This window comes from Micropterus salmoides, unplaced genomic scaffold, assembly GCF_014851395.1.
Source record: "Micropterus salmoides isolate LMB-PRFRI ecotype aquatic unplaced genomic scaffold, ASM1485139v1 Ms_hic_scaffold_9, whole genome shotgun sequence".
NCBI classification, from domain to species: domain Eukaryota; kingdom Metazoa; phylum Chordata; class Actinopteri; order Centrarchiformes; family Centrarchidae; genus Micropterus; species Micropterus salmoides.
This window is the reverse complement of record NW_024044681.1, coordinates 16,466,689-16,490,092: the sequence shown is the minus strand read 5'-3', so window position 1 is coordinate 16,490,092 and position 23,404 is coordinate 16,466,689. Positions and strand designations below refer to the sequence as shown.

The following is a 23,404-nucleotide window of genomic DNA, read 5'->3' as shown; positions in this document are numbered from 1 at the left end:
AACAGTTCTCAGCCCTCATTAAAAGACAACGCCATAATATACTCCAAATAGTCAAGGAGTCATAGAGGGAGAAACAGGAGACCTGTAATTTTGTGTTGCTGCCGATGGACAAATATATGAGTTTACACGTCTGCTGTGAACCGAAATTACTAGATGCATCTGAGCTTGAGGTCTTGTGTAACACAAGAATGTTCCGTTTGTAATGTCTCTGCATTTATTACTTTCATAACCCCCGTTTTTCATAATTCCTATTATGGAGCATTTTTAAGAGTGCTCTGCATCGGGGGATTTCTGGTAAGGTGCCCCGGGAAACTCATGAAAGCTGAATAAGAAATAAAGAGGCTTCATTGGGCAGGCAGCTGCAGTTGTTTGTGAGGATTTGTCCTCCCACAGAGAACACTGTCATAAAAGGGAAATTCAACCAATATAGTTGGTAAAGCTATAATAATTTAGTTTTAGATGTCATTAATCTGTGCGCATGATTCCGATTGACTTTGATAATCCTGACTTTTCCTCTAGCGCCACCATGAGGTTAGAAGTTTTGACTGAAATGTCTTGACAACTATAGGAAACCCTTCAAGATGAATTGTGTTAACTTTATTGATCCTCTGACTTTTCAGCTAGCACCATTATCACACTATTCTTCCAAAAAGATATTATCTCATTTGGTGTTCCTCTGATGATGGTGGAGAGGGCTGTCTAAAATCTTTCATGGGTGTTCAGTTGTGTTGAGATCCAGTGACTATGGAGGCCAAAGCAAATGATTCACATAATTGGCAAACTTATCAAACCATTCAGTGAGCCCTCATGCCCTGGAAGCATCTTCATTCAGTGTGTTTCTATGAGTGGTCGACCAATATGGGTTTTTCAATCACCGATTCCAGTGCTGATATATAATGCCGTATCAAAACAAAGAAAAGTAATGCACATGATTCTCTTAGCCAGTAACGTGTTGTTTAAGATGAAATATTTGTTAATGAATTAAATAGAAACATACATTGGGTTAAGCTGTAGATTTCAGAATGTGACTAGTGTTTAAGGGAGAGTGGGGTACAAATGGTTAGAATTGACATCATTCAACTGCATTCTTCTCTACAGTATAACAATATATATTTCATGCTAGTCAATAATGGTGTTAGATTAGATCTACTGTCATTTAGGATGATATATCGACCCACCGATTAATCTGTCCATGGTTTTTACAGTAATTTATTCCACTCTTTCCATTTGTTTTTCACACCTCTATATACCACCAAAGAAGAAAATTGATGCGTTACCAATATTAATAACTGTTTTTTTCCGAATGAATTGGGGAGAAAAAAAAAAAAAAAAAAAGAGAAAATTACGGAGGAAAGAAGACAAGGAACCAGAAAAATAGGTCTTAGGTCACCACTTTTCCCGCAGCTTTACATTTTCCATCAGACCTCCCTACTGATGCAGGCCTGTCAATGCTCCACTGTGAGGTGAAACACCCTTGCTAGTTTCTGTTAGTTCCTGGCAACAGTGATCAAATGGAGCTGTGTTGTCTCGCTGGGGAGGGAAAATGTCTGCTACTCCCGACACACACACACACACACACACACACACACACACACACACACACACACACACACACACACACACACACTGTAATGTCAGAGGACCTGGTCAGACACACATGGCCCATATTAGAGTGTGTCATGTCTGCTTGGCTCGGCCTGTATATCCTCAGACTTAAACAGTGTCTTTGAATACATGAACCAGCTGTGGAGGAAACTCCATTTTGTCCTCCTTGTTCTCTCTTCCTTTGACCTCTTCATCCAAGACCTTCATGCCCCAGTGTACCATCTCCCTCTCCAAACCTAAATCCCACTACACTTATCTGCTATTTCTTTTTATATCTCCTCTTCATCTTTCATCTCTTCCACCCTGCCTTCACCTCCCTGCAGTTTCCCTTCTTATGCCAGAGCTTATTGGAGAAAGCTATGTGGTTGCCGAGGCCTGAGAGACAGATGATGGTGGTTGGTATGTGTGTTTCCACCGCTGGTCAGGATGTTCGGAAAGAGTCCTGCTGGTGTGGCAAGTTAAATGTGCTGAGAAATGGGACATGATGCCTGAGCTGTGTGTGTTACTCTGACTGTGTGTCTTGTTCTCTAAAAAGATCTTGACAAACAAGGACACCCTACTGTCTTTGTTTCAACTGGATTTCCTGTTGAAAAGAGAATTTAGGATTAGGTCCAGGCTGGAATAAAGCTTGCAGATGGTTTGGAGTTTAAAGGGTCACTTCATCCAAATAACACAAAGACATACACTATATCTAAACATATATATAGTTTCAGTTTCATCATCTATGTGGCTTTTTCTTCTACTCCAATACAATGGAGTAGAATTTCATAGTCCTGATTAGTAACAGACCTCAAAACGTTTTCAATGGAATTATAGTTTGTATATAAACTCAGCAAAAAAAGAAATGTCCCTTTGACAGGACACTGTAGTTTTGTTTAAAGATAATTCTGTAAAAATCCAAATAACTTTGCAGATCTTTATTGTAAAGGGTGCAAATAATGTTCTTCATGTTTGTTCAATGAACCATAAACAATCAATGAACATGCACCTGTGGAATAGTTGTTTAAACCCTAACACCATACAGACGGTAGGAAATTAAGCTCACAGTTATAAAAACTTAAAACACTACAGAGAGCTTTCCACTGACTCTGAAAAACACCAAAAGAAAGATGCCCAGGGTCCCTGCTCATCTGCCTGGTTCAGTTTCCACTGTGGCACATCCACCAATGTGTCCGTGAGTAAGACACTTAACCCCTTGTAGCTCCAGAGGCGTGCAACCTCTGCCATCGCAATTGTAAGTCGCTTTGAATAAAAGCGTCAGCTAATTGAATAAATGCAATGTCTGTACGGTGAGATGCCTAAGAAAGCACTACAGGGAGACAGGAAGGACAGCTGATCGTCCTCTCAGTGGCAGACCACATGTGACAACACCTACACAGGTCCACACCAGATTTTTACAATGATTTTTGATTTTGATCCCGCCACACCCCCCTTGGTTCAGGGACACATTTTTCCATTTCTGGTTCTCACATGTCTGTGAAACTTTGTTCAGTTTATGTCTTAGTTTATGTTTTATGTTCATAGAAACGATATGTTTGCTGAAAATAAAAGCAGTTGGAAGTGAGAGTACGTTTTTTTTTTTTGCCGAGTATATTATAAATGACATCCATTGACATCCATTTTCTTGGGGACACAGAAGAAGAATAAGTAGATATTCTCAAAAGAAGACTATCTGGGTAACCACTAGCCATAGTGTTTTTTGTGCTTTTATTGAATTGAACCTTTAAAACCTTGGAATGAGTGATGAAGTCCACAAAGTGAAGTAGCAAATGTTTCTTATGTCATCTTGTCTTTATGTACAGTGGGTACGGAAAGTATTCAGACCCCTTTAAATTTTTCACTCTTTGTTTCATTGCAGCCATTTTCCAAAAATCAAAAAGTTCATTTTATTTCTCAGTAATGTACACTCAGCACCCCATCTTGACAGAAAAAACAGAAATGTAGAAATTTTTGCAAATGTATTAAAAAAGAAAAACTGAAATATCACATGGTCATAAGTATTCAGACCCTTTGCTCAGTATTTAGTAGAAGCACCCTTTTGATCTAATACAGCCATGAGTCGTTTTGGGAAAGATGCAACAAGTTTTTCACATCTGGATTTGGGTATCCTCTGCCATTCCTCCTTGCAGATCCTCTCCAGTTCTGTCAGGTTGGATGGTAAACGTTGGTGGACAGCCATTTTCAGGTCTCTCCAGAGATGCTCAATTGGGTTTAAGTCAGGGCTCTGGCTGGGCCATTCAAGAACAGCCACGGAGTTGTTGTGAAGCCACTCCTGCGTTATTTTAGCGGTGTGCTTAGGGTCATTGTCTTGTTGGAAGGTAAACCTTCGGCCCAGTCTGAGGTCCAGAGCACTCGAAAAGGTTTTCGTCCAGGATATCCCTGTACTTGGCCGCATTCATCTTTCCCTCGATTGCAACCAGTCGTCCTGTCCCTGCAGCTGAAAAACACCCCCACAGCATGATGCTGCCACCACCATGCTTCACTGTTGAGACTGTATTGGACAGGTGATGAGCAGTGCCTGGTTTTCTCCACACATACCGCTTAGAATTAAGGCCAAAAAGTTCTATCTTGGTCTCATCAGACCAGAGGATCTTATTTATCACCATCTTGGAGTCCTTCAGGTGTTTTTTAGCAAACTCCATGCGGGCTTTCATGTGTCTTGCACTGAGGAGAGGCTTCCGTCGGGCCACTCTGCCATAAAGCCCCGACTGGTGGATTGCTGCAGTGATGGTTGACTTACTACAACTTTCTCCCATCTCCCGACTGCATCTCTGGAGCTCAGCCACAGTGACCTTTGGGTTCTTCTTTACCTCTCTCACCAAGGCTCTTCTCCCCCGATAGCTCAGTTTGGCCGGACGGCCAGCTCTAGGAAGGGTTCTGGTCGTCCCAAACGTCTTCCATTTGAGGATTATGGAGGCCACTGTGCTCTTAGGAACCTTAAGTGCAGCAGAAATTTTTTTGTAACCTTGGCCAGATCTGTGCCTTGCCACAATTCTGTCTCTGAGCTCTTCAGGCAGTTCCTTTGACCTCATGATTCTCATTTGCTCTGACATGCACTGTGAGCTGTAAGGTCTTATATAGACAGGTGTGTGGCTTTCCTAATCAAGTCCAATCAGTATAATCAAACACAGCTGGACTCAAATGAAGGTGTAGAACCATCTCAAGGATGATCAGAAGAAATAGACAGCGCCTGAGTTAAATATGAGTGTCACGGCAAAGGGTCTGAATACTTATGACCATGTGATATTTCAGTTTTTCTTTTTTAATAAGTTTGAAAAAGTTTTTTTCTGTCAAGATGGGGTGCTGAGTGTACATTACTGAGAAATAAAATGAACTTTTTTTGATTTTTGGAAAATGGCTGCAATGAAACAAAGAGTGAAAAATTTAAAGGGGTCTGAATACTTTCCGTACCCACTGTTTAGGTTATCATCATTACCATACGTTAACCAGCAAAATAAATGTAATTAGTGGTCGATTAAAGTAGCAAAGTGGTCCAAAAGTTCCCTCACTAGCTTTTTCAGAGCTTTCAACCGCATATCACAGTCTTCAGTGGCTGAAAACAGTGTTTTACACTTAAGTGTGCGTAAGTGTAACCAGTTGGCCACATCTCAGTTCAAAGATGGTCTTGATTTGGATTTGCATCAGTGTCTCAGTTGGGGTTGATTTTACACATTCAGTAGTGAGGGGTAAGGCTAGGATCAGGGGTTTAGGTTATGTATAATGCATGTAATATGAGTGCATATCTGAGCCCTGCTTAGAGAGAAATACAAATCTGATCATTATTGGAGAGTAAAATCAAAGCAAAACACAGGGCAGATGATTCAGGAGGAATCAGAGAAAACAGGCAGAGAAAAGGCACAGAGTCAGACCACTCCAGTGGAGGATTTGCCCCCGCTGTCTCGCTTTGACTCCAGGACCTGTGACTCACAGCTGAGGAATTATGCACGAGGTTGCATGGGACCAAAGGAACACAGGACTGCAGCTGGGACAGAGACAAAAAGAAACCCCCAAAGCCCGACCCTACTCACACTCATGCCCTTCCACTACCAGCACCGCTGCCTTCTCCTCCTTCATCCCTTCATCGCATCATTCCTCTCACGCTCTCCCAAGGTCTCTTTTTTGTGGTAGTAAACTCAACATCAATGGAGTTTGAGAGGCTGGTTTACAGAAAGGAAGGAGGGAAGGGGGACAATAAACCTCCCTCCCCTTATTCCTTCTTTCATTGATCTTGTAATCACCCAAATGCACATTTTTCCGAGTGACCCCCTCAGGTCTGCTGATGAAACCCCTATTACTCTTCTTTAAAATGTGATTGTCTCCCTCTACATTTAAACTCTTCTCACATTACAAAATAACATAGAAGCTGCTCCGGTGGGGTCTTGTGCTGAAAACCGTCCTTTTTTCAGATGGGTTTGACAGAGCGAGGCAACAAGCAAGACTCTAAGTGAACCCTGAAATGTTCCGTGATCAGCCGCATCTTAATTTGAGGGCACTTGGTTTTTTAGTCTTCTGTCGAACATGCCGATCCTGTGCAGCCAAAGTAAACTCATCCACTGCTCCAATAACCCGATCTCCCCCATCAGGAAATTAAACCTGGCAGGGAGGGGTCAGGCAAGGGAAAATATGACCAAAGGAAAGAATAGGAAAGTTATCGTGATGACCTGAGACTTTCTTCTTTCTCTTCTGTTCCTTTGTGTGTTATCCTTTTTGTTTTTATACTTTTATCTCTTTTTGTCTCTTACCCATTCGTGGTCAGGTTTCTGTGGCTGACTTTTATGGGGGTGTTTTGTTTGCACTTTCATAATCCTTACAGTACTTTTCTGATAATATTATGTGATTTTTACAATTCTGTTGCTCTAAGTTCCTTATGAATGAGGATTGTCAAACATATTGTGACCATGTGAAAACTAAGTAACTTAACATATTAGTTACTAAAATGAACACATGTGGATTCTCTATATTTAAAAAATTTGCTTTTCATGTGGTGTGTCTGACTTTTCTTTCAGTGTTCTTTCCATTTGTCTGTATTGTTCGACATTGATGTATACAGTTAATAGCAGAAAGGGAGCTGGTGAGAGAAAATCAAAGACGACAGGAGTGCATCTGGGACTATTCACCCCTACCACATTTAACATCATGAATCTTTATTAAGAAACACACAGATCAGTCCCCTCAGAGCAACTTGTGGCACATCAGCTAGACACAGGACATAGTAGTAAGGACGAGATAAAGCCGCTCATTCTGCAACTGGATTTTAATAGAAAACATTCCTATCCTTAGCAGGTCGTGGTGATCATCTAATCTGAAAAGGCTATGAAGGGTTTTGCGGCTCAGGCTAGATTCAATCTTATGTTAGACAGAAAAACAGACATCGAGAGAGAAAAAAGAACAAAGTTACAAACACGATCAGCAGGTTGATGAATGTGTAGCAGTGGTTTGTCTGATGTGGACAGCAGGACCCTGATCCCTCCCACATGGTCCTGATCCCTCACACACTGACCGGAGGACACGCTAAACAGAAAATACATATAGTTCATTGTCCCCGATTAAACTTGTGTGCAGCAGATTGTTTCTTTCTGCTGTGTTTGTTTATGTCACGTTGCATTTAAGATACTCCAAAAACAGATTCCCTTCTGGAGGAAATAAAAAAAAATAGTTTATGTCCATTGCTCAATATTTGAAGTGTGAGATTTCATGTAGTTGCAAGCATGAAGCCTGATAACTGAAACAACAGCCAAAACCGTCATGTTTCAAGTGGAATATTTTTTAAATTACAAATACATAACTGCCATCCCTCTTCAGACTGACCCACAGTATAATGAGTGCAGCAGTGCAACGCTGTAAATCCCAAGCTGGTCGCCGCTCACAGTTTCCACTCACACCACAGCACTCACAACTCCATTATTATGGATGGACGATAAATTCCATGTTTCTGTCTTGCACTTCCAAAATGTCAATTCAAATAGGCCACTTCAGACTGAACTTTCACTCAATTCAATAGGCTGTTTGTGCGGTAACCATGAAAACATGAAGGCTTTCTTCTTTCCCAGGATTGTGGAGCAATTGGCGGGGGGGTCAACCTACGCAGTAGCTGTTACTCGTCCACCAGACACTCACCGCCTCATAAGAGCGCCCTTGATAGAAACACCTCCGTGGTTCATATCTGAAGCATTGCCTCAGCTCTGCCAACGCTGTGCCAGCTGCAGCCTGATGACCTCACCTCTTTAGACGTCATGTCTCCCCACTGTGGGGTTGACAAATCCATGCGCGCACGACCTCGCGATTAAGAGTTTTTATGTTTCTGCGGATGGAAGTGTCAAAGAAAAGAGGGTAGGTGGGTGAAGAGAAGCACACTAACAAAGACACGCTGTCCGTCAGTTACTCTGCGTGATGTCCTGGTCTAACCCTTTTGGAAGTTGATGCTTTCCCACTTAGCAGCCAACGCCATGGCAACAAAAACCTGAATAAATAATGAATTTCCCTTGGATGCTTTTTTATATGACATGCAAACTGCCACCACTTCAGCATATAATTTGAAAGTAAATGAGGAATGCAAATGAAGTGTTAATGGTGCCATTGGTAATTAATCACCGTAACAGTACACCCTTAGTTTCACCAAAGCATTTAATACTCTGTCTTTTAAAGAAGGAAATAAATCATGTGGTCGCCTGCTTATTCATGCACAGTAGGCCCATTCAGCAGTGCTGTAAATAATGTATGTTATCATTGTTGCCAGTAAGTAAGTGTACTTTTTTAAAGTAAATGCAACTGGAGTCCATTACTGCTAAACTAAGCAGGAGGGGGGAAAGCCTCAGATACCAGTAATTCAGTTTTCACAACTTTTGAAAAATCCATGGCCCAAAATGAAATGGGTATTTCCAAAAACCGGATACTTCATACGGTGGAGTTATGATGTGATGATGACTTTATCTTTGTACCAGTGGGAGGACGCTGGAACGTAGCTTTATCCCATTCTTAATGTGAAAACCTGCCAAATGTAGAAAACCACATCCTCACACACATATACATACAGACACTCACTCATGCACAGCTACCAGTACAGTATATACTTTGTAATTGCAGCTATGTGTGTGTTTTGGACAGCAGTTGGGATATCATGTGACACAAACACCGTCATCTTTCCCAATTTACAGTAATTTAAGAGGATTAAAGTAAATAGTCTCTACTTTCACTTTTTTTTAGTTTCTGTTTAAATATTCACACTCCCAACTAATTACACTTTATACACTGGATTTTCTGTGGAAAGCTGTCAGCAAAGAAAAATTCATACTGCTCAGCAGAAATGACAGCATACTTTAACACGTGGGTGTTGGATGGCACAAGATTTATCTGATTCTCTTTCTCAGTCTCTCACGGTGTTGTCTTTCAGGTCGGGATCAGGAGACAGAGTGTGGTCGCCAGCAGTTAGTGAAGATGGCAAGACAAGCCCTTACATGGAGCCTGACTCACAGGTAACCACTGTTTACTCTAGATCTCCTGAAGCACAAGTCAGAAAGGCTTCTTTGGATTCATAGTCATACTCACTGGGATGTCAGAACTGATCTGTGTGAATTTCACATGCTTCCAACACAGTTTCTGTTCTGGGATTTTGGTCAGGCCAGGAAAAATAGACTTAAAATCCCATGTTATGCAAAATCCTAGTGTGTCTAAAGACCACCAAACTATGAGAAAAAAAAAAAATCCTCTCTTTTTTGTCTTGCTCAGTCAGTGAGTGCAAGCACACATTTTGAATTTGGCTCCCTTCTTGACATGAACGAATCTGTCTAGCATAGGACCTCCTCCAGCCCTTCAGCGCAGTAGATGGCCCCAACGTCCATCAGCGGTCATTCCATCTAGCTAGAGCTGGGGGTTGTTCAGTAGACTTATGTCTCGCAGAAAGTGCTTTTGTGGTTATAAAGGAAAGTTAAATATTTTCTGGTTTTCCCTCTGATATCCTGCTCTGCCTCAACTCTGTGATTTATGAAGTTTCCTCTGTGATTTATGAAGTTTCTTGATGGACAGATAGCTTTACTTGTTGCAAACACTACAGTAATCACTAGCTGCCGCTAACTGTAGCTACTGTTATCAGCTGGCTGTGCCTGAACCAGCGGTTCAAAGCTCCTGTACTAACTGTACTACTTAGAGGTGTAAAAACCAACACGCCCCCGGAACACCAAGCTTCCAGTCCGGGCAGAGTCAGCTGACAGGGCAGCATGCTGCTTGGCTAACTGAGCTAACAAGCTAGCTGCAGCTACCATTAGCAGTAGTTAGTGGCTAAAGTATCTGCTAACAACAAGTAGAGCTATCTGTCCATGAGCAAACTAAATTAGTGAAAGTTAAGGCAGAGTAGACAAAGAATATCACAGGGAAAACCAGAAAATATATTCTCCATAATAAATTATCCAGTTTTAGCAAAGTCATGCATGGCAGTAGTGATGCATGTGTAGTAAACCCTTCCGTCAGTGGATCCAAACGGTTGGCATTTTGTTTCCCGGCTCGGCTGTTAAAAGCAGACGATTGGCTTTCTAGCGGGAGGGGTTTAATAACCGCCATCTTTGCCGTTACGGACTTTCCCTAAGGAGTTGTACTGAAGATTCTTAAAGTGGCGCTTCTCCTATGTCTCTGGCCAGCTAGGTCCTGCTATTCTGCAGGCTTCCTGGAAGTTGACCAATATGAAGAAAGTGGACTTTTAGGATGGGCGGCCTTAAAGAGACAGGAGCTTAAACTTAGTGTTCAGACAGAGGGTGAATAAAGGTGCTGAAGCAATTGACAGTATGAGAATAATAATGTGTTTTTTGAATATTAAGCATGTAAACATTTTCTGGTAGACACCAACAATAACAGTATGAATGATTTAAGCTGCATATGCTAATTAGTTTTCTCAAAAACGTCAACTTTAGCTTCCACCCTCCACCTGTGGTGAACTTGGCAGAATTTTAAGATTGCAATCAGATGATTCTTGCAGAAATGCCCCTTGGGAGTTGTAGTAAACTTCTCCCCCCAAAGTGTTTATGCAGAGGAGGTTAATGATATTTAATTAGTACCTCTCAATGCACTGGGGGAGGGAAACGTTGCTCTCCAAGAATGAAGGACAGATCACGCACTGCAAGGTCATCTGTGGACCTCAGAAACATATCTCAAAACCTCAAAAAAACAATGATGCCACTTGGGGAAAGAGAAATGTTTTTTTTGTGATAGCTAAAGCGACCCTCTAAACCTAATCAGCTCATTCAGTGTTCAGTAACCCTAGATGAGACGTCAGCTGCAGTAAATTCTTAAATTTTAATATAATTATTTGACATAACAATGAATACAGTTCGCTGGGTGTGAGGCCCAAGTCTTCTCAGTCTGTTTACATCATAAACAGAATCCATGGAAACAGTCACAACACTCGATCCATAAATTTTGTGTACAGTATCATTCACATGATTATATATGAGATAATGCACCCCACTGTTCACTGGAATGGTTATGAAATAGTATCTTGATTGTTCTCCATTCGTACGAGCTGCCAAACGGATATTCAAGGCATGATGAACTCTAGCAGATGATCTTTTCAAAATTTTCCAGTGCTGGCAAGCCAACAGGTTTCTAAGCACAGAGAGAATAGGAGGTGTGTGTGTTGTATATATCTCACATATGCTGTGAGTATGGAGACTATGTGACTGAAACAGACAGACAATGAGCATATTGTAGCTCCGACACGTGAGTGTTCATTTGTCAAGTATTGTGTTGATGGTAGTTATGGAGTCAGGACTGATCTGTGTGTCTCCAGCCCTCGCTGCGGCAGGGTCTCTTTGTCTAAACAGGGTGGAACAGACACACAAAGAGCTGAAGTGAAATCTATCTGTCCACTCATCGGTGCGAGTTTGAAACCTTACCGGAAAGTATTCTTTTCGGTGGCAGACAAACGTGTAAAAGGCTTCAGCGTATGTAATTCATGAGGGTTGTTTGTGGTGATGAGATCAGAATTCTCATCAGATGAGTCCTTTGTCTGACATTAAGGATATTAGCAGCATACTCTGGGACTTTTGTTGTGAAATGACTAATCAGTAAATTGCTGTATTTTTGTGTTATAAACCAAAATTAAGCTTAAGTATTACCTAGTCTGTTGGTCCATACTGCATATCTTTTGGATGGATTGCCATGACATTTGGTACAGATAATGTATATATGGTCCCCATATGATTAATCCCAATGATACATTCAGAAGTGTCCTGATACTAGGATTAAAAATAACTAAAAATAATAGACAAATAAATTCCCCTCTGCTTTGCATTGGTGTTCTTTGCCTTCTAGAGGGGGGTTTGTATACCAGGAGACCCTGTTCAATATCATTACTTATGTAAGTGTGACATTCACTGTTAACTGTAATGTGTCCATTTTCACTATGGGTTTAATCAACACAAAATACATTAAAACAAACATTCCACGCCACCTACAACACAATACTGTGTACGTGAATACGTATCAAATAAAAACATGTAATCCATGGCTGTCAATGGGCTCAGCTCAGTAATCCCATGTTCTTCCTTAGCTGCTGCTTAGCTGCACAATGGTAGAAGCAAGCAAGCCTTGTCCAATAAATGGGCAGAACTCTGCTGCAACACTCTTCATCTCGCAATCACAGCACCAGCTTGGGTCTTGCTTTGATTAAACCGAGGAAATACCAAACCTGAGTGAAAGGACCCATCAGCTACAACTGTTTAAACAAACACAGACATGCATGATAGGAGGGCTTTGCTTGTGGGTAATATGAGAGTAGCAAATCTGTCTCTCTCGTGCTCTTTTCTCTCCCCTTTGCCTCTCTTTGTATCTCTGTAACATCTTATCCTGTCCTTCCTCTCTCCCTCACTAAAGTCTAAAAATGTTCCCTGGTGTCTTATTTAATGAGGTGAACCTGGACGGCTGGAAACCACCAAGTCAGGGCCACTTTATTGTCATGCTCAGGTGGATTCTTCTGAGCATGAGCAAGAGGAAACATCCGATCCCGGGGGTCACATAAAAGACCAAGGCTCTCTCTTTCTTTGTTTCCTGCTGTATTCAGAAATGGCTCGAAGGGCTACACTGACACATAACAATGCTGATTGTTCCTCAGACACGTTGGAAACAATATATCCACCGGGGCTTCTCTCACACAGGCTGAACCAAATCCAAACTGAACTATGTTGGCCTACAGTCACTGCAATCATGAGCCAGTTTGGACAACATGAGCAAATTTTACTGAATCAAATCGCTGGATGAGGATCACAGCACAATATCTGATTGTGCTGGCAATGATTTAAAGCAATGCGTCTGTCATCTGCAACTTACCTATCGCTATGTGACCTGCAACAGGGGGACTTATGCTGAAGGAGTACAGTTTGGCTAGCAGGGTGAGAACGGAAACCAAAGAGGCATGCCAGGACCCTTCAACTTAGGTATTAACCAAACAATTTTTCTGGACAATGACCACAATTTTTTTCTGGCCAGCACAGGCATTTGTTGGTGTTTTTCGCTCCGCAGATTGACGCCATTAACTAAGATTGTTGTAAAAGTAGCATCAGAAGTCAAAGCATGTTTTATTATTGCAGTAATGCCACCACTTGAGCCTAATAACTAGCTCCTGAATAGTTACGAATGCAATGACGGCATTCTTCAGGACATTCTGTAGTTAACATTTTCCTTTTTATTCACTGACCCCTTCTTGTTGACCAACTGGCTATTTTGGAAAGTCCAGTCTCACTTGTGGGAATTAGCTACTGAGCCGGAAGTGACACATGGAAGCTATGAGGTGTTTCCTTTCACCTTGGGAACACAAGAGACTCTCATAAAAGTAGATGAGGAAATGCTGTATTTTGGGGTATAAGTAAGTGTATGAGTCAGTGCTATTGATATGTTATTGCAGCAACATTTTGAGTAATTCTTCTATCAGTTTGGGGAATTCAGTAGGAATGTTGATGTGTGTTCTCTGTGCTGGTGTCCTGACAAGACTGTCCACAGACTACCAGATGTCATACACAACTTCCTGAAATAGAAATAATTTGATAAAGAGGAGTGGCAATGATGAAATAATAAGGAGGTGTCATAAGTAAAATGGCACGAAGTGCACGTGTGACAACCAAATTTGGACTTAAGCTCCACCGTATAGTTTGGGGATGACAAATGAGTTTTAATCAGATGCTTTGCACAGCTTCCAAATATCATGCAAAGAAATAGAGTGAGCAACTTAAAATGCAATATCAAGCAAAAAAAAGTTGTCTTTTGTGGCATTTTTGCTCAATCACAATCATCTTTTTTTCTTGTCAGAAGTCTGTCTATCTCATACATGTGTTGTGGAGATGTCCCAAGCTTAACCAGAACTTTTATTTCAGGTCATTGGCTGGCACATGGTATCTGAGGACATTATCCTTAACAAAGCCAATAGTAACATTTAAGCATTGGGAACCTTACTTGCCCTACATTTAAATGGAAAGAGAGCTGCCCTCTATCACTCCATATTGCATTAACGAAATGATGCAGGAGCTAAAATTAGACAGTCAGTTTCTGAGCTGCATATCAAACTTTTAATGTGGCAGCCTTTTATCTCATTTGTGGAAGATATGCACACAGTATTATTTACCATTTACTTTTATTTTTGTGGTGGGATGAATGTCCATGTGGGGAATGATCATAGAGGGAGGATAGACAATTGGGGTGGATGTAAAAAGAGGAGAGTAAAGTTATTTCGATTGTATGTTTGGACCCCTTTTTGTAATGAAAACATTTGTTAAATAAGAAACCTTGTTCAAACAGAAGTGTATCTCTTGTATACTTCTGAATAAACCTTGGTATACTGAATGTTGCCAATATCAGAGCACTCTTGTTTGGTTATTTATGAAGGTAAGATTCGCTCAACTTTAAACATACTCCAAATTTTTCCCTCTGGTCACCCCTATGTCCTAGAAATCTACAGTCATCCTGCTATTAATATCATCACATATCTTAAGTCTACATTTTTTCCAATGAGAAAGACAGTTAAGTTGTAAATGGTTATCTTATTGCACATCTGTCAGACCCACTCATGGAGCAGTTTTATGCAGAAGTAAAGCAATACCACCAACTACTGACATTTCAGGTTTTCAAAATTCCTTCCCTTAAATTACACAGTGGAAGCTTCAAGGAGGTAGGAAGGGGCCTATTGGTCAATGTTAAAGCTAAACAGTATTTTTTGGCAAGCAATGTCAAAATACCATTTAAGGCGGCCACCCTATTATTAAAGTGATAGCTATTGTGGCCGGGCACTATGGCCTTGTGGAAAGAATGAGGCTTTACAATGCGGAAGCTGAGAGGTCTGGATCACACGTCACAGAGGCTTCCAGTCTCAGCCCAGGAGCTGGCAGCTGAAGGCGAATTCTCCAAGATAACATTAATAGGAGCTGACAGATGCAGTCCTTGCATGACTTATAGACCGTAATTCCTTCACTTCTTGGAATTGAATTTTACTTCAGACAAAAAAATTTATGCATGATACAAATTTGTTTTATGAATGGAACAAGGCATTTGCTTTCCAATATCTGTCATTAAGAATCATTTGCCTTTTAAAAACACAAGATAGTATTAACTTAAAAATTTGATGAAGTTTAAGAGTTGTCAAAGATGCATATTTACACAGAGGAATAATAAATACTGTAATGAACTAGGCCAGTCAGAATGATAGATTTTGTTGAAAAACTGGATAAAAATTCACAACAAAAAGACCTTAAAAACATGTTAACAATATGGGGCCATTAAAGGGTTTAGAGCATTCTCATACATTGCCAAAATATATGTACTGGATCCCCTGCCAGGGAATCTCAGACCAGTGTAGCATTACTGGGGATTCTTTTTTACAGCTCCACATTCATTCAAACAGCAGGCCTTTTAGATCACAGACCTGTGACCCCACTTATTTGGTTGTTTGTGTTCAGTAATCAGCCAGTAATCCTCAAAAATGTCCAAATAAGTCCTTGGGTTTTCTTAATGGAGCCCTCCCTGCTCTGCTTGGCTGTCAGCGTGCTGGGGGAGTGGACGGGGTCATGGAGAGCACTCTCTGCTGGGGTAAGAAGGTCCAGAGAGACTGCCGCTGTCCAGGCTCATTCAGATTTAGAAGATTTAGAATAAGCTTTCATTCTCTTTTTTTTTAATGATTATAGGAAGATTTGTTTTACCTTTCTGCTGCTTTTCTAGGTCAGGGTTACAGGGGGAAGTAGACTTAGTGACATAGATCCCTAAACTCTGAAACAACCTGGAACTGTATATAAACTGTATTTTTCTAGTTTTATCCATCTGTATTAACCAGCTAAATTGAGAATTTATTGAGAAATGGGGTTATGAGGTACAACCACATGAGTCCATAGTGAACCACATTAGAGAGATGATTAATCTGGAGGTATAAATAAGTCAGTGTGAAAATTGTTACCCAAAGTGTCCACTGTATTTCGCAGAGATACTACTGTTCTATTCTTAGACAGCAGTTTTAAGGCTTGGTCAGGCTAGCATTTAAAACGATGAAATTTATTTAAATGGAGTTGCCGCTATGAGTGGACTTTCTTGCGTGGACTGAGTTCACTGTTGGGTTCACTGTTGACCACTTGCAAACCATGTTGAGAGTGCTAAATTTTGAGGGAACTCTCACACTCTTGCTTTGTTGCCATACATCTTTTATTTAACCCTTCTAGAGCAAAAGTTAGTAAAAGAGTTAGAGTAAAAACTAACTGACTGTTAACAAAGTCAAATATTAAAACTGTATAAAAACTGAAATGTATTTTTAAAAATATCTTTTGATAATTGCCAGCTTCCTCCACTCAGCATTATTTATTTATCTGTCTTGAAGTGACCAACCTCCACAGCTAATTAGGCCATTTCTGTAGTTGTAACTTGTATCATCATCAAACTACCTACTACCTACTAACCACTTAGTACTTTCTACCAACTAGCCAAATCATGCACAATCAACGATAGAAACTTATATTTTGCTCTGCTTCATACTATCAAGGTAGTTTGCTTTAACCCAGGTGTCTTTCTCTGTAATAGATTGTTGCCCCTCTCTTGATTGTTCACACACTGACCTGAAACATTCAGGCTGTATTATAATGCTATAATTGGCTACACATCAAAACAAATTTAATTCAACCCAGTGGTGAGAAGAAGTTAAAGTGTTTTAATAGCTTCATTTAATAGAGGAAATTGATAAAATACTTCACATTTTCATTGGATTTTAATGCTACAACCATCTTCCCTGAAGCCCCCCCCCCCCAGCTCTCTGCTACCTTCTCTCAAGCCCGTCTGTCTGTCCTCCCAGCAAGGCACCCAGGGCCAGGCCCAGGGAGCCATAAAGGGCCGGTTTGTGTTTGGTTAGTGGTGCAGAGCGCCATGTGAAAAGCTTAATTTCGAAGGTCCAGGGGGATTAAACCAAGCAGGAGGCCGAAAAGGAGGTGGTGTGCATGTGTGTGTGTTGTCATGAATTTGTGTATGTGTGAGGCAGACAGGCTGAGGTCTCCGTCCTCAGTTATAGACAGGCATATGATTTCAATTAAGGTCCTCCACCTTTTTCTCCTCCTGCTCTCGTCTGTCTACCCCTCTCTGACCAAAGAGCTGAAACTGCAGTCTTCTTCCATTCAGGCTCAAATTAATCAGGATAACTTTTAGTCAGGTTGATGAATGGAGGAACTTGGTGCCTTTTGGCTGCATGCACCTCACTTAAATATAATGCAGTGTATAAGAGCTTATAAAGAGGGAAATGCACATGCATCCAAAAGCAAGATTTCTTTCCTTTCTTTGTGTCCTTCTTTCCTTCTTTGGCACACACATATACTCATACATGGCCAGTCTTCCTGAACCATTAGCCATGCTTGGTTACCATTGTAAAACAGGTCAGTGATATCAGATGGCAGCCTAAATTTACGTGCACACAGCAGTTGACAATACTGGTTCTCATAAATAGTTACTGCTTTTGGTTTTCTTTCTCCTTCTTTCTCTGTCTTTTTTCCCCTTTCAAAGTTTCTACTTCTTCAAGAATGCAGTCAAGATTTGGGAGAAAATGAAAGAGTAGCCCTTCTCAAGAGAGAGAGAAAGAGAAATTAGGAAATAGATGATCTCACAGATGGCCTTTTTCAACAGTCTTGTTATGTTGAGTTTCTGTTGGAGATGAATCTGCTCATTTTAACTTTAAACAGTTTTGACTACATTGGGAAAACAAGATAAGGTTACCAGGGGGATTGGAGTGATAAGGCATTCACTAGATTAACATGAGTGTCACCTTAAGAAAAAATCTCCATTAAACCTATATGTAGTCCAGACGTGAAAAGGTGGAATGAATCTTTTTAATGTGACAGTTGGATTACAGCAGATTTTGTGTTATAAAACGAAACCAAGCCCTCATACCTTTAGACCAACTTGAAAGCACTTATAGGTCCTGAATGTTACCAAACTGGCATTTTTATAAGGCAAGTACCAGATGTGCTGCCTTATAAATCTGCCATCCACCCAAAGCAAATATCTGTGAGGCCAAGCCAGAGAGGAAAGAGTGTTATGAGACAGAAAAACAGTTCAGTTCAGCTGAAAGAGAAGGAGTCACACCGTGTCAAGCAGGAGTATGAGGGTGAAACTGGGTGAACATGTACTTGCCGTTGACAACAGGGAAATCATTTTGTTTAGGGACTAATTTGCCTTCATGGGACACAGGACTGACCTGGGGCTGGGGAAGTGAAGGAATTTATCATAGCATTGATTTCCTTCTGTCTGATTGTTGAACAGTTGCACAAAAAACTGTTTGTTTGTTTTTTGAATAATTCTGAATGTGCTTTCACATTAAATTTGACTACTGATTAGTAATGGAAAGTAAGTAATGGCATAAACTCTAGTACGTACATAGTAGTATAAGTAGTAATTGTCAGGCATTCTTAAGTAATTCAATTTTATGCTAATTTATCCTTCTGTTATATTAGGGCTGGACAATAAAACAATAACAATAATTATTGCAATATAATTTTTTTCAATAACAACATAATAAATGTTCAATAAGTGTTTGATTTTATTCACTTAAATCATGCATATTTGACAATGATTTTATCATAATTGTTTTGAAAGTTTTACCTCAGATTTGTGAAGTGATCCACTGTTTGGCCTCAAGTGTTGTCCATAAAGAAGAGTTTAAACCACAATTAACCATCAGGTTTCTTAAACTTTCACTCAGGAGCAAAAATCAGCCTTTAAACTCAAAAGAAATAAAGTTTTGATAAATATCATGATAATTATTGATATCAAAAGATATGAAACTTTTTATCGTAATAACATTTTTGGCCAAACGTCTAGCCCTATGTTATATTTAATACTACATACTACATTTTAGAGGCAATGCAGATTCAGAATATTAATACCGGCGACAACAAAAAAATTAAGATATTATTATAGATTATGCACTTCGTAAAGTCATTAAAATTAGTCCCTCTTTTATCAGTTGCAACAGTAACGTGATCCTAACACGTATTAAGACAATGATGAATGACAGTAATTTAAATCCTATAATATTATTCTGAAGTAGGCCATTCCGAGTCTGAGATATCGTCTGTTTTAGTCCATGCATTCTTCAGGTTTGCACCCGCATAACGTCAAAATCATTCCCAAATGCTCCCCTCTGTTGCCTTTTTCTTTGGGTACTGCCTTTTTTCCCCTTACAGAGTTATGTCTTTACAGTTTTTTCTTATCTGTGTCAAGGGTGGAAGGATAGAGGATGTCATGTGTTGATTTCTTCTTCAAGTCAATTTCCCCTCCAGTTAATAAAACAAGGATCAGAATGTTTTTTTGTCCTTTATCTTTCTTTAAATATATCACCATATACGTTAGCGTGCGATCACCTGTCCTCCTTTGTATGTTGTATTTGTACAGATTAGCAGTCATAAATGTCTTTACTGTCATGCCGCTGCAGGAACATGTAACATAATACACTTAGGGATTTTCCTCCAATTGCTTGCTTAAGTCTCTCAACACAGGCAAGAATAAGCCCGCCTGACATTCATACATCATTGTGCTGATTGTTATCTGCAGATTTAGCCCTTGTCTAAATATAAGAAATGAATAATGGGTTCTCATTAAACCTGAATACGACATGTAGGGACAGTGATTTGTTCTGTAGAACTTCAACCCTTCCAGTTGTGGGTATGATCTCAGGAAAAAAGAAAGACATAAGAAGAAAGCAGTTCAAAAGGGCACTTTCAGAAAGCAGGCGCAAAACATCTCACCTGAAATTAAAATCAGTATATCCGAAATGTAAATTTATAGGGGGCGGCGCGGTGGTGCAGTTAACACTGCCTCACAGCAAGAAGGTCATGGGTTCAAACCCCGGTTGCCCCGGCCTTTCTGTGTGGAGTTTGCATATTGTGCACTTTCTTGGATGCATTTTTATATTTGCTACCCCTCAAAGGCCAAATGCAAGCATTTTCAATGTAAGAATCCAGTTCAATAATATCAGTGAGTCACCAGTGATATTATCAAATGACACTATTTCTTCCATATTCACAAAACATAGAGGTTGAGGGAACCTTTCATTAAAATCACATGAGGTCCACCATCTGTGCAAATAGGGCTAAAGATAACGAGTAAGATCTGGTTTGGCCAGTTAGGCCCTGTGGTGAGAACCAGGCTTCAGAGTGTCTGGCTTACTTGGAAGGGTAGCCACAGAGAGCTGGGTGTTTCTGACATCCTGCCCAAACAGGGTTTGGCTCTGGGAGAGAAGCTACATACAGCACTGCCCGCGTCGCCGAACTTTAACCATGAATGGCTGTCTGCTAGCATTTTGTTCACAGGCTTTCTGGATTCATCTATCTTTACTGTCCGAGGGTCTGGGAAGAGCAGGAAGAGGTGGTTTTAAATTTCCTGAAAGTCATCAGTCTTAACTGCAGAAGGCAGGGCAATGATAGAGCCCTTTTCCGAGTTCAAGATGTGGGCTTGTTGGCGTAGAGAGAAAAGGAGCTCTCCAGCACGTTGAAAAATGCTGATTGCAGAAGACCTGTTTGTGTGTGTTTCATGTGTTTATATCATGGTGGGAATTTTAACCTGAATGCACACTAAATGATAGAGACAAAAACTGAGGTCCCCATGGGTATAGCCTGTTTTAGAGGGTTAAGATATAGTTTTAGAGTTCAGGTTACAATTGGATTAAGGTAAGGGTAAGGGTTAAGGTTAGGCATATAGTTGAGATGGTTGAGTTTAGGGTAAGGGGGTAGGGAATGCATTATGTCAATGAGATGTCCCCACAGGGATAGAGGAACAAATGTGTGTGTGTGTGTGTGTGTGTGTGTGTGTGTGTGTGTGTGTGTGTGTGTGTGTGTGTGTGTGTGGTCCAAGCGAGGGCCGAGGACAGGATGACATCCTGCAGGCCCATCTGTTGAAAAGACAAGGGTCCTGTCTGGAGAAGCTGTGAACCTCTACCTCCCGTGGCTGATGCACTTTAAACTAGCCCACAACACACACCACACACAACCTCAGACACATGCCCACACACTCATTCCAGTGGCTCGTACTTACAACAATCTGACCGTCTCCCATCCTACTGCATTGCTTAACTTGTAAACAAGTCACTTTGTTTCAGCTAAAATGTTTACAGTCTAAAGTTATGATAATGTGCAGCCCTGTTTAATCATTCAGAAGTGCGGGCTATCTCTGAAATTCAAAGCAAAACACTATCAGAGGTGGTGACATCATGGCAAGCCGTGCAATAAAACTTGATCTGTACAGTCTAGTCTCTGAGACAGACGAGCCTGGCTGGCAATGAGCGTTATCATCACACTGCACTGATAGCTGTGGTAAACACTGAGAGGCTCTGGGAACTGCGGAGCTTGTGCAAATGCACAAAAAGGGTGTTGGCCTCAGCATAAACACGCGCTGAGTATCCAGTGGTATAAGTGTAGGTGTCTGTGCATCTGTGCTGCATTAGTCCAGCAGATTCTTCCAAACAGTTTAGCAAGATCGTAGAAAGTCTGCTGCAGCATGTCAAAAACTTAATAATTTAATCTTTTACAGTATCTCAGCTCTGTCAGCTTCTATAAACTCCTAAAAAAAAAATTGTTTTAAATTTTTTCAATATTTACACCACACAAGTTTATTTGTTTTGACAGAAACATCTGCAGGAAATTGAATGCAAACCCCTTTAATAAGCCTTACTATTAAAGAGGGAAAAAAAGAAATGAAGTGGAAAAAGCTTTTTATTCAGTCCTCACCGCTGCAAAGCCTCATTTGGGAACAACTGCTCTTTTCGCCTCTGAAGAATTGTGGTTTTCTACTCAGGGCACCACTTGGCTTGTTTTCTCATTACTCTCCTTTTTTTACTTTTGTTTCTTCAACCAAAACATAATGGGGCATTCTGTAATGGGTCCATTACCCTTTTTTATTCATCTAGCATTAGTAATTTGTTCTTTGATGTTATATGCTCTTTCTCTTTTAGCCTTGCATCCATGTTTGTCTGTTTTTGCAGATTTTCCCTGCTATTAACAGTGCATATCTTGTGATGTTTTCTTTTTTGAAATGTTTCCCTGTTTTGTTTTTCTCTTTCTTTTTAGAATTTCCGTCCCATCACCAGCGGATATGGTGGGTACAGCCGTAAACCTTCGTACACACCTGAACCCCAGTCTCCACAGGCTCCCCAGTCGCCGCAGGCTCTCCAGCCCACGCACCTGAATAACATACACTCCAAACCCAACAACGGCCACAGCCATGGATATGGGAACGGAACTGGGCATGCTCAGTACAACAACCCAGCTGGACTTTATGCTCATAATGGCAGCAATGGAGACAGATCTTTGCCAAGCAAGATGGGAGGCCTTAGCCTGAGTGCCACACACAGGTGAGGTGATCCAAGTGGGTCCTAAATCCCACCACAACTTAGAGTTTTTAGACAGGATAAGTAGATTAGTCTATACTTAGTGTAGAATCTGGAATTTTCACATCTGTCAGCATCACAAGACAATCGCATTTACTTTTATGATTACTAACTTCTTATTAAATATAACACAACTTTACAAATAGAAACCTTTTTTAAATCCACCTTTTTTCTGTGAAAATCTGTAAAAACGGAAAACAGGTTACCTTATCTATGCAGTAGATTTTCACAGAATAAACTGGCTTATCTCTCCGTGACTTTTCCTGGAGCCAGTGTCATTGCCCACCCATTTTGTAAGAAAATCACACAAACCCAAATCTAAAATCTATCAACCAATGCTGTTGTTGAAGCATCAACAGATAAGATTTTATTTCGAAACAGAACTACAGTATATTTTAATGCTTCACAGATGCATGTGTTCATGTGCTGACTCCTGTGAAGACACTGTTAACAGATGCAAACACAGAAACAGGCACATAGACAGACCTTGGATGTCTCTTGACACACCTGCACAGATGGCCATGTGGACTGGAAAAGCCATTTATTGTTGTGCATCCCTTCAAGCAGGCAATAAATGTGTGTGTGTTAGTCTCCCACTGAATATCCTCTTCCAGCACTTCCAGAGTTCCTCAGGACTGGACTGTTAAACTTTCTAGCGCCCCCCTCCCCCCCCCAACACATATACACAGAAAGAGAGAGACAAGGACACAGTTAAACACTACTGCTCATTGCCTACTGTCAATCACTGTCTCTACCACATTCATTACACAATATCACCATGTTCTTCTGTCTTTCTTTCCTTCTTTCAGTGTAACTTTCAGTAGCTCAGGCTTTCTCTCTCACGCGGACACTCACACACTCCTTCAGACTCCTGGACGGGAGTCTGGAGACAAACATGCAGTTAAGTGTGTCAGGATTTGAGCA

General features: G+C 40.7%; 1 protein-coding gene across 1 annotated transcript in view; it reads left to right on the top strand.

Moving 5' to 3' along the window:
* pdlim4 (PDZ and LIM domain 4) overlaps window positions 1-23,404 on the top strand; it is a 51,899-nt gene that overhangs the window by 15,910 nt on the left and 12,585 nt on the right. The window contains exons 3-4 of the mRNA XM_038707873.1: window positions 8,996-9,077; window positions 22,161-22,444. Of these exons, the coding sequence (XP_038563801.1) occupies window positions 8,996-9,077; window positions 22,161-22,444 (366 nt within the window). The remainder of the gene's footprint in view (window positions 1-8,995; window positions 9,078-22,160; window positions 22,445-23,404) is intronic.